The sequence below is a fragment of the Phascolarctos cinereus genome, unplaced genomic scaffold (assembly GCF_003287225.1).
Source record: "Phascolarctos cinereus isolate Bilbo 61053 unplaced genomic scaffold, phaCin_HiC Scaffold_9;HRSCAF=440, whole genome shotgun sequence".
Taxonomy (NCBI): domain Eukaryota; kingdom Metazoa; phylum Chordata; class Mammalia; order Diprotodontia; family Phascolarctidae; genus Phascolarctos; species Phascolarctos cinereus.
Window position 1 is genome coordinate 193,110,588 of NW_027556402.1, and position 16,441 is coordinate 193,127,028.

The 16,441-nt window shown below is 39.4% G+C and overlaps 1 protein-coding gene across 1 annotated transcript in view; it reads right to left on the reverse strand.

Moving 5' to 3' along the window:
- Positions 1 to 10,317: 10,317 nt before the first annotated feature.
- Positions 10,318 to 16,441, reverse strand: part of ABLIM2 (actin binding LIM protein family member 2) — a 229,014-nt gene continuing 222,890 nt past the window's right edge. Inside the window, exon 22 of the mRNA XM_020992129.2 lies at positions 10,318 to 12,114. Within this exon, the coding sequence (XP_020847788.1) occupies positions 12,001 to 12,114 (114 nt within the window). The 3' untranslated portion in view covers positions 10,318 to 12,000. The remainder of the gene's footprint in view (positions 12,115 to 16,441) is intronic.

A 16,441-nucleotide genomic window follows, 5' to 3' on the forward strand; every position in this document is an offset into this window, starting at 1 on the left:
TTTTTCCTGAGGTTTTTTTTTGTCTGTTTCCTTTCACAACATGACTATTATGGAAATGTTTTGCATGACTACACATGTATAACCTATATCGAATTGCTTGCTTTCTCAATAGCAGAGGGGGTAGGGAGGAAAGAAGGGAGAGAATTTGGAACTCAAAGTTTTAAAAACAAACGTTAAAAATTGTTTTTACATGTAACTGGGGGAAAAATAAAATCCTAAATTAAAATAAATGAATAAGTAGAGGCTCTCGGAAGAACCGTCCAATCAGGAAAAAAAATTCAGTGGTTCAGTGGATGCAGTGCTGGACCTGGAGTCAGGAAGAGCTCAGTTCAAATCCCACTGCAGATGCTGACTAGCTGCTTGACTGTAGGCAAGTCACTTAATAGCTGTCTGCCTCAGTTTCCTCAATTGTAAAATGGTCATAATTATACCACCTACTTCCAATAGTTGTTTTGAGGATCAAATAAGATAATATTCACAAAGTTCTTTGTAAACCTTAAAGCTCTATACACATGCTAGCTATCATTAAATATTATTTTCTAAATGATAGTACAAGGTACAAGGCACAAGGATAGGTACAAGGATACAACCAAGTTGCATCATTTTTTGACTCTCTCATTGAAGGTCTGGTGCCTATTAAGAGGTTTTTTTAAATATATTTTAATTGTGTTACTTACACCTGTTAAAATAGGGTTATTGCTCCAAATGAATGAATTAAGCTTGTTTATTATAGTAGGAAACAGAAAAAAACCCATGATCCCTTGTTCAGTAGAAACCAGCGTCTCAAAACTCCCTATGTGACTCCTCAGTCTGCCATATTCCTAAGAAACATTCACAGAAACACAGAATTAGAACTTCAGACTCTCAGGGCTGGAAGAGATCACAAAGAAGGGTATGCAATCTAACCTCTATCTAAGCAGGAATCACTTCATCAGCATGGCTGACACATGGTCATCTAATATTCAATTCTATGCCCATACCAAAATCTACTTTATAAATAAAGTTTGTGGGCAGCTAGGTGGTGCAGTGGATAGAGCACTGGCCCTGAAGTCAGAAGGACCTAGTTCAAATCTGGCCTCAGAACAAACACTTGATACTTACTAGCTGTTTGACCCTGGGCAAGTCACTTAACCCCAATTGCCTAAAATAAATAAACAGTTGGAGACATGTTAGACATATGACCAAACTGTCGCTGAAAGGAAAACTTTGAACTATACGTTAGGTCATAAATACTGTGATTAGCACTGAATTGATTTATGAGTATTTTTTAATAGAATATCAGAGCAAGACAAGCCCAAATGACCAGATCTCTTCATTTTCCAAACCGCTGAGGCCCTGAGGGGTTCAATAATTTACCTGGGGTCATACAGGCTGTCAGTATGTGATGGAGTCAGGATTCAAAGCCAGGTCATCAGACTCTAAGCTTAGTGCCTTCTCTCCATACTATGCCCCTACTCCCCCCAAGTGAATTTTTAAAAATGAAGTGATTTCCCCCTAAGGTATTCAGGCCTAAAAACTACTCTTGATGAAATATCCACAAGACAGAAGCAACAACCATAGAGCGGATAAAAAAATCTGCCTCAGAACCAGCAAGACCTGGGTTCAAAGTCTACCCCTGACATCTATCAGCTGTGGGGCCCTTGAGCACGTCATTTAACCTTGAAATGATCTAGGGCAACTCCTAAGACTCTGAGTAACAAAGAAGGTGCCCAGTGGCATTGAGACAGGGAGTTCCCTATATCAGCGGAAGTATATGCCAAACCCTCTTTAAAACACAGAGGCAAAGCAAAGATTTGATTTATTAAAATATCTAAATTATCGTATGAAGTTTTCTACTTTGTTCTGTGTGTCTACTGCCTATTCACTCTTTTGTGAATGAATCCTAGGCTTCCAGTCTTCTTGCTTTGCTTATACAGAATCCTGTCCCCTATCAATGCAGTTAGGACTTTAGAGATTTCATTTGACAAAGGAATAAGTTGGGCCCAGAGGAGTAAAGTGATTTAGTGATTTGCTTACAGTGCCTATTGAAGTTCAATCATTCCTTCAAGAGGTAGCTCCAATGCCATGTCCTTCAGCTGATACAGACATGTTCCCCTCACCCCAAATATACTTTTATATTTTGGCTCTGGATCTTATACTCTTCCCCCCCTACCCTAATACAGAAGCCATTGCGGTGGCTCTGAATTGTGCCCATCAGAGATCTGCATTTGTAAGGATTTCGTGATGGGTCCCTAAACGCCAAATCACTAGGTAGGGCATTAGGATCTATTTTCGATCTCCCTACCCAGGCACAGGCTGGGAGTACCTGCTTCTGTGTCTTACCTGACTTCTCAGATAGCCACAAACATTAAATAGAGCTTAGCTTGAGGTATCAACCTGGACTCTCCAGAGATCCACACCCACAGGTCAGAAATGCATTCTCAAATTTCCAGAGAAGTCATATCCAGCCTCTTCCACTCCCCGTTGAGTCAATACCTCAATGGCACACACACTCACTGACTTTCTCCCCTTAGATTTCACATGGTGGCTTAACTAAACCCTTAATTCTCATCTACTACACATGCAAACATCTCACTGTACTGAGTCACAAACATCCAGAAGCCAGCTTCCAATCTGTCCAACTCCACTAATTATCAGAATCAGATAATTGTCCTACTCACTACCAAGAGCATCTGTAAGTCCTCATTGTCTTAGGATATGGGTTCGATGGCCCTAGAGTCTAATGTCATGAAATTGTCTGTAATGACCCAGGCAGAAATTATTTTTGCTTCTCCAGGATTCTTATAATCCTTTTCCATAACCATCCACCTCCTTATGTTCTAGTTATCTGTGTTTTATCACTTCTACTAGAATGAAAGCTTTCTGAAGGCAGGGGGTTTGCTTACTCATCTTTGTATCCCCCATAGCAATGGGCACATGGCTCTTCTGTAAGACTGTGGGTGATGTATGTGTGCGTGAGTGTGTGTGTGTGTGTGTGTGTGTGTGTGTGTGTGTGTGTGTGTGTGTAATAATAAAGCAGATTATTCCAAACACAGTGATTTTAGGTTCTCACGTCTGGGTGACTTCATATCCCAACTTAAAGAGTTAGATGACTTCCTACTACAGAGTTTCTGGCCTCATTAAGATCACAAGATTTAAATATAGAAGGTACCTTGGAGATCATCTAGTGTTAATCCATACCCCTCATTTAAAAATGGGGAAACTAAGGCTCTGACAGATGAAGTAATTGCCCAGGGTCACACTGGTTATAAGCAAAATACTAAGGAACCAAGGTCCTTTGACTCCAAATCCATTTTTTTTTGCACTCCAAAGTATAGAAAGCTTAGCAGACAACATAATGCAAGTATCTGAACCATTGCAAAGGTCTCCCTCAACTTGAGAGCTGTCTGGTTGAATAAAAACAACCAAAATTGCTTTCCCAGCTAAGTCAGGAACCTGTCAGGGACAACTATGATGAGAGGTGTTTATTTTGACATCCATTAAAACATAATTAGGATGTGAAAAATTAAACAAAATATTCTTACTTAGCAATATATGCAGTAATCCTTAAGGGTCATAGGGGAAGGGTAGAGCTTAGCTTTCCTTTCCTTGTCTCAAAGATTTCAACACTTAATTACATGCCCGTCATCTGATTCTATCTGACATGGGGAATATTTCAGCAGCAGTAGGCATTTCACAGTGGAGTGAGTAACTAACACAAGGAGATCTTCTTGTATTCGGGCCCCAGCTAGCTCCCTTCCCATGACACTTTCTCAGTCAGGAAGTAGAACTTTGCATTTGGCACAGCCTACACGATGGCCCCGTTTCTTCAGCTGCCTCAGGAGGCACATTCACTCTCTTAGAACACAGTAGTCCAACTCTGTGCACACAGTCAAGGGCCCAGTAAATGATTGTTGTGGGAATTCATTCACTGTGAGGCAGCCTAATGTAGTTTGTTTGAGTTTATTTCTTAGTTTCTGCATTCATTAGCCGTGTGGCATTGAGAAAATCGCTTCTTGTCTCTGCGTTTCAATTTCCTCATTAAAATGGGAATAACAATTGCATGACCTATCTTATAGGTTCTATATGAAGATTAAATGAGGTGATGGACAGCAAAATGATTTGTAAATCTGAAAGCACTAATTATAAGCCATTATTAAATAATATTATAATAATTAATAAATAAAATTTAAGAAATATTTGTTAAAGACCCATTATGTTAACACTCTTCTGCTAGAGACTATAGGGGATAGAAATGCAATGTAATTCAGCAATACAGAGGTCCAGTCTATGCAAAGAACTAGGCTAGGTCCACAACATTAAAAGGAAATATAGTACCTGTCCTTAAGGAGGCTGTATTCCAAAAGAATAACCTTCATCTAGCAATTGGAAAAATGAGATTGAAGGACAGTATTGATTCACATTGGGGCAGTTAGATGGTGCAATGGATAGAGCACCGGGCTTGGAATCAGGAAGACACTTCCTCATGAGTTAGTTCAAATCTGGCCTTAGACACTTACTAGCTGTGTGACCCTGGGCAAGTCACTTAATCCTGGTTTGCCTCAGTTCTTCATATGTAAAATGAGCTGGACAAGGAAACGTCACACCGCTCCAGTATCTTTGCCAAGAAAGCCCCAAATCAGGTCACAAAGAGTCAGAGAAGACTAAAGAGCACAGCGTCATTGACCCACATGATAACAGGGCAGGGGGAAAAATGGTTTAATGATGGAGAGTGTTGGTCTTTTGAGTTACAAGTTCAAGTTATTTAATCTCTTTGTGTCTTGGTTTCCTCATCTGTAAAACTGGGAGAATAACACTTCTGCCCTGTGAGCAAAGAGCTTTGTAACCCTCCAAGTGCTACAGCAATGTGAACCATTGTCCCAATGGCAGTGGAAGAAGGGTTAAATCACACACCTGGTGATGCTAGGAAGTAAAACATAGAGATACAATAAGAGAGATAAGAAAAAAAGATATCAGTTCTGAGGACGGTAGAATCATTTCTGGCTTAGGAAGAGGTAAGGGAAGAATTGATAAAGGTTGACTTTTGAGCTCAGTCTTCAAGGATTGGGGATTGGTAGGAATTAGGCAGGAGATACAAGAGGAAGAAGACTCCAGATAATAAAAGTAATAACAAATAATTGTTGCTATTCACATAGGATAATAAGATTTGAGAAAGATTTAAAATAGATTTTCTCATTTGAATTTCACAATACCCCTGTGAGGTAAGTAATAATAATTAGATATTCACATAGAACTTTAAGGTTTGCTCAATGCTTTACAAATACTATCTAATTTCATCCTCACATCAACCTCATAAGGTGTTATTGGTCTCCACTTTATAGATGAGGAAACTGGAGCAGCAGACGTTAAGGGGCTGGGGGTGGGACGGGTAGTCCACACATCTTGCAGATATCTGAGGCTGGATTTGAATTTAGCTCTTCCTGATTCCAAGTCTGGTGTTCTATGCACTGAATCACTTAGATCCTTCTTAAGGACTAGATTTGTTAATATGATCCTCATTTTACTGATGAGGACATGGGCTCAGAAAGGCTAAGTGACTTATCCAGCATTACACAATTAATTAGAGGTGGAGGTGAGGGTTAATTTTGATTCTTCCTGACCAAGTCCAACACCTGATCCATCATGCCATGCTGCCTTTCACATATATGAGAAAAGAGGGAGAGAAGGGAATTATGAGACATCTTAAGGAAGAATGAATAGGTCCTGGACTGAACTTGGAGTCAAGAAAACCCGAATTCAAATCTGACCTCAGGCACTTACTGGTTGTAAAACCCTGGACAAGTCATTTAACCTCTCTATGCCTCTTTTTCCTGGTATGCAATATGGAGATAATGACAGCATTTCATAAGATTGCTGTGAGAATAAAATGAAGTAGCATTATGTTAATGCCAGTTATTATTAAAAAGAGGATGATGTGAGAAAAGATTACTTAGGGAGCAAATCATAGAAAGCCATCAATTGCAAATGAAAAAAGTCTTGATTTTATTAGGTGAATAATGAGGAACCATTGGAGCTTTTTGAAGAAAGGGGTGATGGATTCAGAGTGATATATCACAATAACTAGTATCCTTCAGTCTTTAAAACAGCCTGACAACATTAGAGTAACTTGATCTGGATATGTAAATAGCCCCAAAAGAACAGAACAAGTAGACACAGACTCCTATTCATCTAGAGGTAGACAGGCAGAATCAGTCACCTGACAAGTGGCAGAATTTGGGAGGTGCTTGGAAAGACCTCCTTTCTCCTTTCTCCAAATCTCTCCAACCTGCCTCCTGGTGCCTTGAATTCCTCTAATGCTCATCAGAGTTCCTTGACTTTTGGTAATAGACCAAGCAATGACTCAGAAGGTATTAAGGACAGTCATCATGACCCTTCTGTGTTCTTTAACCCAAGATATCGGGCAGCCCAAAGCACAGCATGGACCACACAGATTCTATTAGCGCACACACACACACACACACACACACACACACACACAGAAATACAGATCCAAACACACAAGGAAAGTCACCCACATATCAAAACTCCCTAGAAATTCACTGCTTTGTCACCAAGAAGGGTCATCTGGTTCTCTTGCTCTCCCTATTTTCGGCACACAGATCCCTGCAACAGCAGGAAGGCCATTGAATCTCAGAACTGGGAGGAAGCTCTGAAGTCATCTATTTCAATCCCTACCTGAATAGGAGAATGGGCTAGGGTAAGATATCAGGTGGATGTTCTCATTCTCTCTCTCTCTTTTTATCTCCTATTTCAGGTAGCTTCAGAGTAAGAGAAAGACCAGTGACCTCATTAGAGTTATTGGGAGTGACTGCTTCCTTCCTGGCCCCACAGCTCCCTTACTTTGCCTCCCTGATTGAGATAACAGATTCAGTCTTTCATTCCACAGTGAGAGAGCTAAGGCTTAAAATACAAATTGCCAAGGTGTGTGTAGGAAGGGAAGTCAGTGATTTAAACTTATCACATTACTTTCTTGGCTAAAAGTAGAGCTTTTTCAGAGGAAACAAGAGGACACTGGGTACCTGGGAGGGTTAGGCAGGCACTATGGAAAGGAAAAATGAGGTCAGATATGGATGGCATGGAAGTTCAAGTTGATTTCATCACTTTCCCCAAGAATAGCCCTGACTTGTGGGTAACAGAAGGAAAAATTGCACTAAAAGTTGAGAAAATTGAGTTTTATTTCTAGATCTGTTTCTAACTCTATGGCCATAACATTGTAGGCCTAGAATTAGAAGAAGACTAACCCCCCTCATTTTACCAATGAAGAAACTGAGGTCAGAGAGGTGGCATCACTTGCCCAAGGTCACACAGGTGATATGTTGGCAGAACTCAAGTTGCACTACTGGGGTTGAAAGTAGGGAGAACAATACAGAACAAGTTGTGAGCCAGCCCAGGCCTCAGGGATCTTATAAAAGTCACATCTGAGTCAGAATTCACATCTCACTCCTCTGGGCCTTGGTTTCTCTCAACTGTAAAATGAAGGGGTTGGATTAGATGGCTCTTAAGTTCCCTTCCAGCTCTTGCATTTTATGTTCAAAAGCCACTTTTAGCTTGAACAGTCTAGAATTCAACAAACTAGCTTGTGTCAATAATAGATTATAGAGATGAACATGGAACCATAGAATTGTAGAGATGAAAATGACCTTAGCGACCATATAATCCAACTGTAACCTTATCCAAAGTTTTCTGTTCTGGTGGGATTTAGTGACTGTGTATGCATGTATCCAGTCTTGGACATGGGGAGAATCATGATTCATGTGGCATGTTTCTAAGGTCTCTGAGGACAGGTCTGGGCTCTTGTCTTACTCTGTATAGCTCTCCCTGCCTCCACACCCAGCAGTAAGTGCTTCATCAAAAACTGTTGATTGTCATACATCAGGATATCCTACTCATTAACATGCCTAAGGATTAACTGTTGAAATTCTGGGTTAGAATCTGATGAGGGCCCTGACACTCCAAGAGACCCTTGTGTGTGAACCAATGGTTGGTATATATGTTTTTTTCTCTTATACTGCACAATAGTCCATCACCCCATGTCTTTGCCTCTTCATAGACTATCCTTAATGCCAGAAAAAAACACGCTGTCCTCATTTCTACTTCTTGCAATCACTAGCTCCCTCCAAGATAGCTCAAGTTCTCCCCACTTTTCCTAATCTTCCCTCTCCCCAAAGTGCTTTTATATGTTGCATTGATTTAACTGTGTGCATGCAGCTCCTCCTAGAAGAATGTAAGCTCAGTGATAACAGGGACTGTCTTCTTTTTGTCTTTGATATCCATCATTTTGGCACATAATAAAAAAGGAAAAGGGTCAGGGATAGGAACTGGAATTGTAATTTCATTAGCAAACCACAGGTTGGCATCTTCTATAGAACTTAGAGTCTTTAACGAGTAGCCTAGCAATACTATTATCCTGTAAGAAATGATGAAAGGCGCAGTTCCAGAGAAACCTGAAGACTTATACGAACTGATGCCGAGTGAGGTAAATGGAATCAGAAGAATAATTAAATAGGAAAAGTGATATTGTAAAGGCCAACAATTTGGAAAGACTTGGGAACTCTGATCAACAAATACAATGACCAACCATAATGTCAGAGGAATAATGATAAAAGAGGCTGTCTACCTCTTGGCAGAGAGATGACAGATTCAGACTAGATTGAGACATACACATACATATGGTGTAGATAGATAGGTAGCTAGATAGATAGATAGATAGACATAGGTAAATATATATATATATATATATATATATATATATATATATATATATAGAGAGAGAGAGAGAGAGAGAGAGAGAGAGAGAGAGAGAGAGAGAGAGAGGGAGAGAGATGTGTTTGTGTGTATCATGACTAACGTGAGAATTTGTTTCGCTTGGCTATGTATGTTACTAACAGGTATTTTGTTTTTCTTGTTTTCTCAGTGGGGGGGTAAGGAAGGGAAATGAGAGTGAAAGACAGATCTTTGAACATAAAAATTAATTTTGAAAGAATAAAAAAAAGACAGAGGATTGGACTAGAGAAAAAGAGTAGCCTAGAACACTGGGCAGTTAAGTAATTTGCCCAGGGTCACAAAGCCAGTATATGCCAGAGATGGGATTTGAACTCAGTTCTTCCTGGCATCACGACCAGCCTATGTCATGCTGCCTTGCACATAGTAGTTCAATAAACCATTGGTGAACAAATGCCTATAGGTTCAAGTCTCATTACTGGAGAACTCTGAGTCAGGCATAATTGAAAGAACACTTGATTTGAGTCAAAAGACTCCAAAAGCGGTCCATGACATGAAACAGGCTAATAATAAGTTCTAGACTATCTCCATAAAATCAAAGCCACTGTGACACAGGTAGCAGGATGGGAATAGGGGAAAGGAAATGGTGCTTGTTTTATAGTGTCTGGGGTGTCAGGACATTTGGGAAGATTATGAAGAACTGGCAACCCAGCAAATTTGACTAAGACTTTCTCATCAGCATAGGAAAGTGTTTCACAGGGATGTGAACATGGGCACCTGCTTGAAATGTCTCTTCTATTTTGTTTTCAATGCAATTGAAATAAGATCATTAGAAGTTGTAGATTTGGAACAGAATCACAAAACATGATAGTTGGAAGAACTCGGAATGTAGACTATGATCGCTAGAGGGGCCTTAGGTCATGTAAAAAAGACATAAGGCTGGAACAGCTATTAAAATGTAGAATGTTAGAAGACCTGAGAACATAGATTGTCAAAGTTGGAATAGGACTTGAAGTATAAAAAATGTTAATGTTGGGAGAGGCCTTAGAATGTTGAATATTAAAGCTGGAGGGGACCTTAGGATATAAAATGGTGAAACTGGAGGGGATCTTAAGGATTATTTTTCCCAATTCTCTCATTTTACAGATGGATAAACTGAGGTCTAGAGGGAGGAGGTAATTGGCTCAAGTCTACCACACAGCTGATTGCTGACAAAAAGTATTGGCAGGACTCCCTAGGTCTCTCTGTTTGCAATCCAATTTATGTGTCCACCACGTTGCCTCTCATCTTTAAATTGACCCTGGAAGGTGAACAGTTACCATAAATGCCTAACAAGGATGGCAAAACCTAGGAGACCACAATCCACAGGCAGCATGAAAGGTGGCATTTGCTGACTTAATTTTCTGACTAGATTGTAAACTCAGGACCTTGTAGTTAATAGACACTTAATACATGCTTATTGGATAGAGCTGGTTAATCTAAATTGGTTTAGATTAGGTTGTATCTTTGCTCAGCAGGAAAGCCAGACTCCTGATCTTTTCCACAGAAACCTCCACAAAGGGGACATGCAATGAAGCAGACTCATACCATCTGGAATTATACGCACTTATATCACAACACTTTTTACTTTATTGAGCAAAAATGACTTTATTTTCCCAGGTGTTGGTAGGATCAGACAGAGCTCTGAGTTGAGGAGAAAATAGCTCCTTTCTGACCACTCCGTTCTTACTAGCTAATTCAAAGACATAAAGTTGACCACTGCAAGGCCTCCATCCCTGGACATGTTGAATTAGTTTGAAGCAGTGCACATCGTGAGCAGTTACTTTAAGGAACTGCCCAAAGATATAGAGTGAATGTAGACTAGGAACAGAGACATTCCAGACAAGAAAAATGCAGACCACAACAGAGAACTGGAAAATATACTTTGGATAATGTGTTTTTAGAATTACATAAAACTATCGATTTGTTGTATTTCCAACCCTCTCACCACCCTAGACTTCTTCCCACATGGTGTCAGTAATTTTACAGTCTTCACTGCATCAGGAGTGTAATATTCGCATCCAATACCTATGAAGCACTTTAATAGCTTTGCCTTGCAAAAGCAAAGCATCCCCTCTTCCCCCTGTACATTGTGATTATGCAGGCATTCAGTTTGTTCAGGAACATGCAGGTATTTGGCCTGGGTTTATTTATTTATTTTTTCAATTTGTCCACAGGGAGAGCTAGGCTTTCTAATCTATTTATTTATTCATTTGCTGAGTTCCTACAGTCCCAAGCTTTTGCTGTCAGAAGACTAAGTTATCTTTATAAGGCTCACAAGATGAAGCCAGAGAAGGAGAGGAAAGAGTGGTGCCTTTATAATATGTATGTACAAATAGCATTCTTTTACAGAAGGATGCCATTCATATCACCTGGGGGAAGTGTAGAAAAATTATATATAATATATATGTATATTTATATATATATATATATATGTATATGTATAGGTTAGCAACACTGCAATGACAGAAACTACGCAGCTATGAACCCAGTAGGTATAAGGCTTCAGGATTTCTGTTGAATGGGACGTTAAAATTAAGCTCTTTATATAGATCATTTTGTTGTTTAGTAGGCTATAATAAGTCATGTGTCAATAGACTTTTTTTAATAAAATAAAAACTCTTGTATAATTAAAGATACCATTGAGAGGTGCGTGTATGTGTGTGTGTGTGTGTGAAACCCTTCACTAACCTACCTCTCTTCAGCCTCGATCCTTAACTAAAAATATTATTCCCTTTGACGTTGGAAAGTTTGTCTTCCCTTATCTAAGGTGGCGTTCAAGGCTTCCTCATTACTTCTGCCATTTTAATACACTTTCTCAAAAGCCATCAAATGAGCTATCATTTCTCTCACCACAGCTATGTTTCACCCTTCCCTTATCCTCCTCCTCCCCTTTAAAGATCCCCTTCATGTTAAGTTACACAGAGGAATGGGTGACTTAAGGCTATTTTCTTTCTTTCATTTTTTTTTCCTTTTAACCATCTGAGGAGTAGAGTCAGTGGCTAATCTCCAAGCCAGACCCAGATTCCCAAACGGCCTCTGTTCCAAAATCCTATGAGCTAAACTCCTCCTTTGATCACTACCCCCCCACCCCCCAACATGAACACACAGAAGTAGGAGAATAGTGTGGCAGCAAGTGTGTACAATAGCTCTGGAACACTACTTTAGGTTGTGTTTTTTCTTTTCTTTTCTTTTCTTTTCGCTGAACAAGCACATTTTTTTTTCCCCTCTAAGGAGAGGTTAGAAAAGCAATGCCTTCTTCTTCAATTCATTCCTTTTCCAAAGAGCCAGGCGATCAAATTCTTCTGCGGTCATCCCAAAGACTTCCTGGAACTCTTCAGGGGACAAGTGTCTCTTCAAAATAAAATGCAAAATAATGTTAAAGTAACTTGGCGAAATGTGCGATTTTCTTCTAATGCATTCAGTTTAGCATGTATCCATTATGGAAAGCCAACCCATGTTGGCATGTGGCCTTTGCATAAAGTGGGCTGGCTGACATCTATACACTGATATGGATTTCTCAAAACATTTCACATTTCTTTTCTATCCTCAATTCTGCTATTAACTTGCTGTGTGAACTTGAACTAAATATTTCACTTTTATGGATGGTTCTTTTACCTATAAAATGGGGCAGTGGTGGAACAGATGTGAGATTTTCGTATTTTTGCAATAATGGAATATTTAATTTCAAACCCTCTTTGTGATAAACATTTTAAAATGATTTTTAAAAATTGCCTAATACTTATCTTACTGTATTTGAAAGTTTTCAGTGGTTGCATATTACATTTTAAAAAACCCACACAACACAAGGAGGCAGCCAGGTGGCACAGTGAATAGAGCTCTGGTCTTGGAGTCAGGAGGACTCTAAATCCAGCCTCAGACATTTAACACTTACTAGCTGTGTGACCCTGGGCAAGTCACTTAACCCTGATCACCTCACCACACACAAAAAAAGAGCAAAATAAATAAATAAATAAATAGATAGATAAACACACAAAACAAGGAAATCATTGATTTAGATTAATTTTGTTCAAATCTAACCCTACAGAAAGAGTATGGTACAGGGGGAAATTCACTGGATTTGGATTCAGACAACCTGAATTCAAATAGCAAATCCCTTAACTGTACTGGACCTCCATTTCTTAATTTGTAAAATGAGGGTATTGGACTGGATAACCTTTAAGACTCCTTCCAGCTCAAATTCTATGATTCCCTGAATATTACAAACAAATAATTTTTTTTTCCCTTTGCTCAACACTTTGGGCCATTTCAAGAAATAGCTCAGTAGGGCTCTACTGAACAATTTGATAAACGCTAGAGGGGATTATTTCTCTCTTTCCAGCCCCTATATCCCATTTCCTAAGGTCCCTTTTAGGGCCATCCCCATTTAACAGATGAGAAAACTGAGATCCAGAGTAGAAACAGAATCATAGTGTTTTAGAGCTATAAGGAACCTGGAGATCTGACTTGTGCAAGGCCACTCACTCTAAGTGGGGTAGAGTGTGATGTTTAGAGTCCATCAAAACCAACTCCTAAAGTCAGGGACCCTGGACTAACCCATTCCACAAAGCTCAGTGACTATGTCCCTCCTGTTCTCAAAAAGTATCCTCAGGGGCTCTCTACTGTTTACTGAATATGCAGTTAATTCCAAAATCTTGACATGCAAGGTCTTCTCCATCTGAAATATCCTTATGTACTGCATTTTTTTCCCGTTGAAAATTTTTAAAAAATTAATGTCTCCTAAATTTAAAATATTGTTTCAAAAACTAAGCTTCTCATTTACCTACCCATCCCCATTTTGCAGATAAGAAAACTGAGTCCCCCAAAGGAGAAATGTAACAGAAAGAATGCTAGAATCAGAAAATGTTGGCTTAAGTACCTGATCAACCACTGTCTCTGTGACCTCAGGCAAATCACTGTATTTCTTACAACCTTGGGTTCTTCACCTGTAAAATGTGCCTGAATAAGAGTTGTAATTGCTTAGCACACAGCACCATTTTGAGAATTAAATGAGATAAAGGTGCTGTTTAAACTAAAAAATTACTATAGCCATGTCAGCCTTTTGAATAGTTACTAAATTTCATTTTAGAGGCTTTGGGGTTTTCATGTTTCACAGTTAGCTCCATTTAGAGTACACTAAAGTGTAGAAAATATTGGACTTTGGAGATAAAAAAGATGATTGCAAAGTGTGTGTGTGTGTGTGTGTGTGTGTGTGTGTGTGAAAGAGAGACAGAGACAGAGAAAGAGAGATACAGAGACTGAGAGAGTTTTAAATCATCACAGCTCAGTGCCTCAAGTATAATCGTTCAAAGTCTTTCTGTCAATTTAAGGGGGATCTATCATGTCTTGGGTTCAAATCGGGTTGGTTACTAACCTGAGCCAATTCACTTAATCCCTTTGGCCCCATTTCCTCATCTATAAAATGGGAATATTCATATTTTCACTACTTATTACCTAAGGCTATTGCAAGGAAAGTGATATATAAATTAAACATACTATAAATTAATTGTGCTATGAAGTGTGAAGGCCTCTTACAGGATCTGAAGCTACAAAGGAGTTTAGAGGCCATTTAATCCACCTCTGTTATTTTATAGTTTAAACCAAGGCCCAGAAAAGTCAAGTGATTTTCCCAAGGTCACATAAATACCAAAGGTAGGATTTGAACCCAGGTCTACTGACTCCTGAGCCAGGGCTCTTCCACTGTACCATGCCTTCCATCTCCCTTCCAATGGCAGAGGCCTGGCCAGTTTAGGAGGAGCTCCAGCTTCAAGGAGGATTTTTTTGTGCTCAGTAAGAGACAATGAACACAGCACAGCTTCCTTTCAATAAGAGTTACATCCCCTTACAGCCATTTAATAATCTGCTCTTCTCAGAGTCGGCTATGTCTCCTAGGGACAAACAAGAGACATTGTGACCCTTTCCCAAGATATGTGCCATATCCTTATTAAGCAGCCTTGGGGCTTGGCAGGAGAAAGGTATTTAATTGCAAACTCTTATCAGGTATTTGTAAACAATTCCTACAAAAGGCTCACTCAGAAATGAACGGCCCTGCTCTGTATAAATTAACAAGCCTCCTCTTGTGTTTGTGTGTGTGTGTGTGTGTGTGTGTGTGTGTGTGTGTGTGTGTTTTGGTAGTTCAATTTGAAAGACACTAAAGCCTCTGGGATAGATTTTCAATGCTCATTTAGTAGGGTCCCATTTATCTTCTTTAAAAGGCCTGCCTTCCTCTTGGAACCTAACACAGATGTCTTCAAAATGAACACTTAGCCCTCAACATATTATTCAAAAAGAGAGAAGGAGAAAGAGGAGGAGGAGGAGGAGGAGGAGGAGAAGAAGAAGATGAAAGAAAAAAGGAGAAGAAGGAGAAGGAGGAGGAGGAGGAGGAGGAGCAGAATGAAAATCAAGCCTTCCATGACTATGTTTCCAAAGTACTTTGGCATCCATTAGATGATGCAATATTTAAACAATCCCATGCAGGAGGCAGTTCAAGCATTATTATCTAGACCCTGACACTGATTAGTTTGTGACTATAAGTGAGTTTTTCAACTTCTTTGAATCTCAGTTTCTTCATCTGTAAAATGGAGGTAATAGTACCGTCCCACCCTTCCAGCCCCAGTTCATATAGGTGTTATAAAGAAAGTACATTGGAATGTTAATGTGCTTTGTTCAATCGTTTTCAGTCCTGTCCTACTCTTCATGACCCCATTTGGGGTTTTCTTGGCAAAGATACCAGAGTGGTTTGCCATTTCCTTCTCCAGCTCATTTTACAGATAAGCAAACAGGGTGAAGTGACTTGCCCAGGGTCACACAGCTAGTAAGTGTCTGAGGCCACATTGGAACCCAGGAAGATAATTTTTCCTGATTCCAGGCCCAGCACTCTATCTACTGTGAGGCCTTGCTGCCCATTAACGTGCTTTATAAATGTAAATTTTTGTGGTTATCATACCCACTTGACAGATGAGGAAACTAAGCCTAATAATAATAACAATAATAATAATAATTCACATTTACATTGAACATTAAAATTTGTAAAGCACTTTCCTCTCAGTAATGCTGAGGGATAGAGAATGAGACATAGATTTTTTTTAATGTGGCCAAGGTGAGAATTTATTTTGTTTGACTATTCATATTAGCTTCTAAGAGTTTTTATTTTATTTTTTTCATGGTAAAGGTAAGTAGAAGGGAGAAGTAGGTTTTTGTCAATTGGGAAAAAAATAAAATTTAATTAAAAAAAATAACCCTGAAGTGATTCCTACAAGATCACCATGTCCCAGAATGAGACCCAAGTCTCCTGAGTCCAAGGCCAGTATTCCTTCTATCATCCTTCCCCTTTCGGGGCCTCGAGTTTCTCATCTTTAAGGAGAAACATTGGATTAGGCAAGAGCGCAACACATTGGCTTGAGAATTAGGAACCTTTGAAGGGAGGCAGGGCCAGAGAGTAACCTAGAAAACTTGAAACTATGTTGAATGAAGTAGGCCTTTAGAAAGATTTCTATTACTTCCAAGATGAACAGAATTTCAGAGTTGGAATGGATCTTTATCAATTGCTTAACCTAAGGAGACTCTGAAAAAAAGAACCCCCTTATAACAGAGCTACAGGAGGTCATCCAGCCATTGCTTAAAGGTTTCTACCAAGGGAGAATCCATGACTTCTCAAAGCAATCCATTCCACATTTGCACA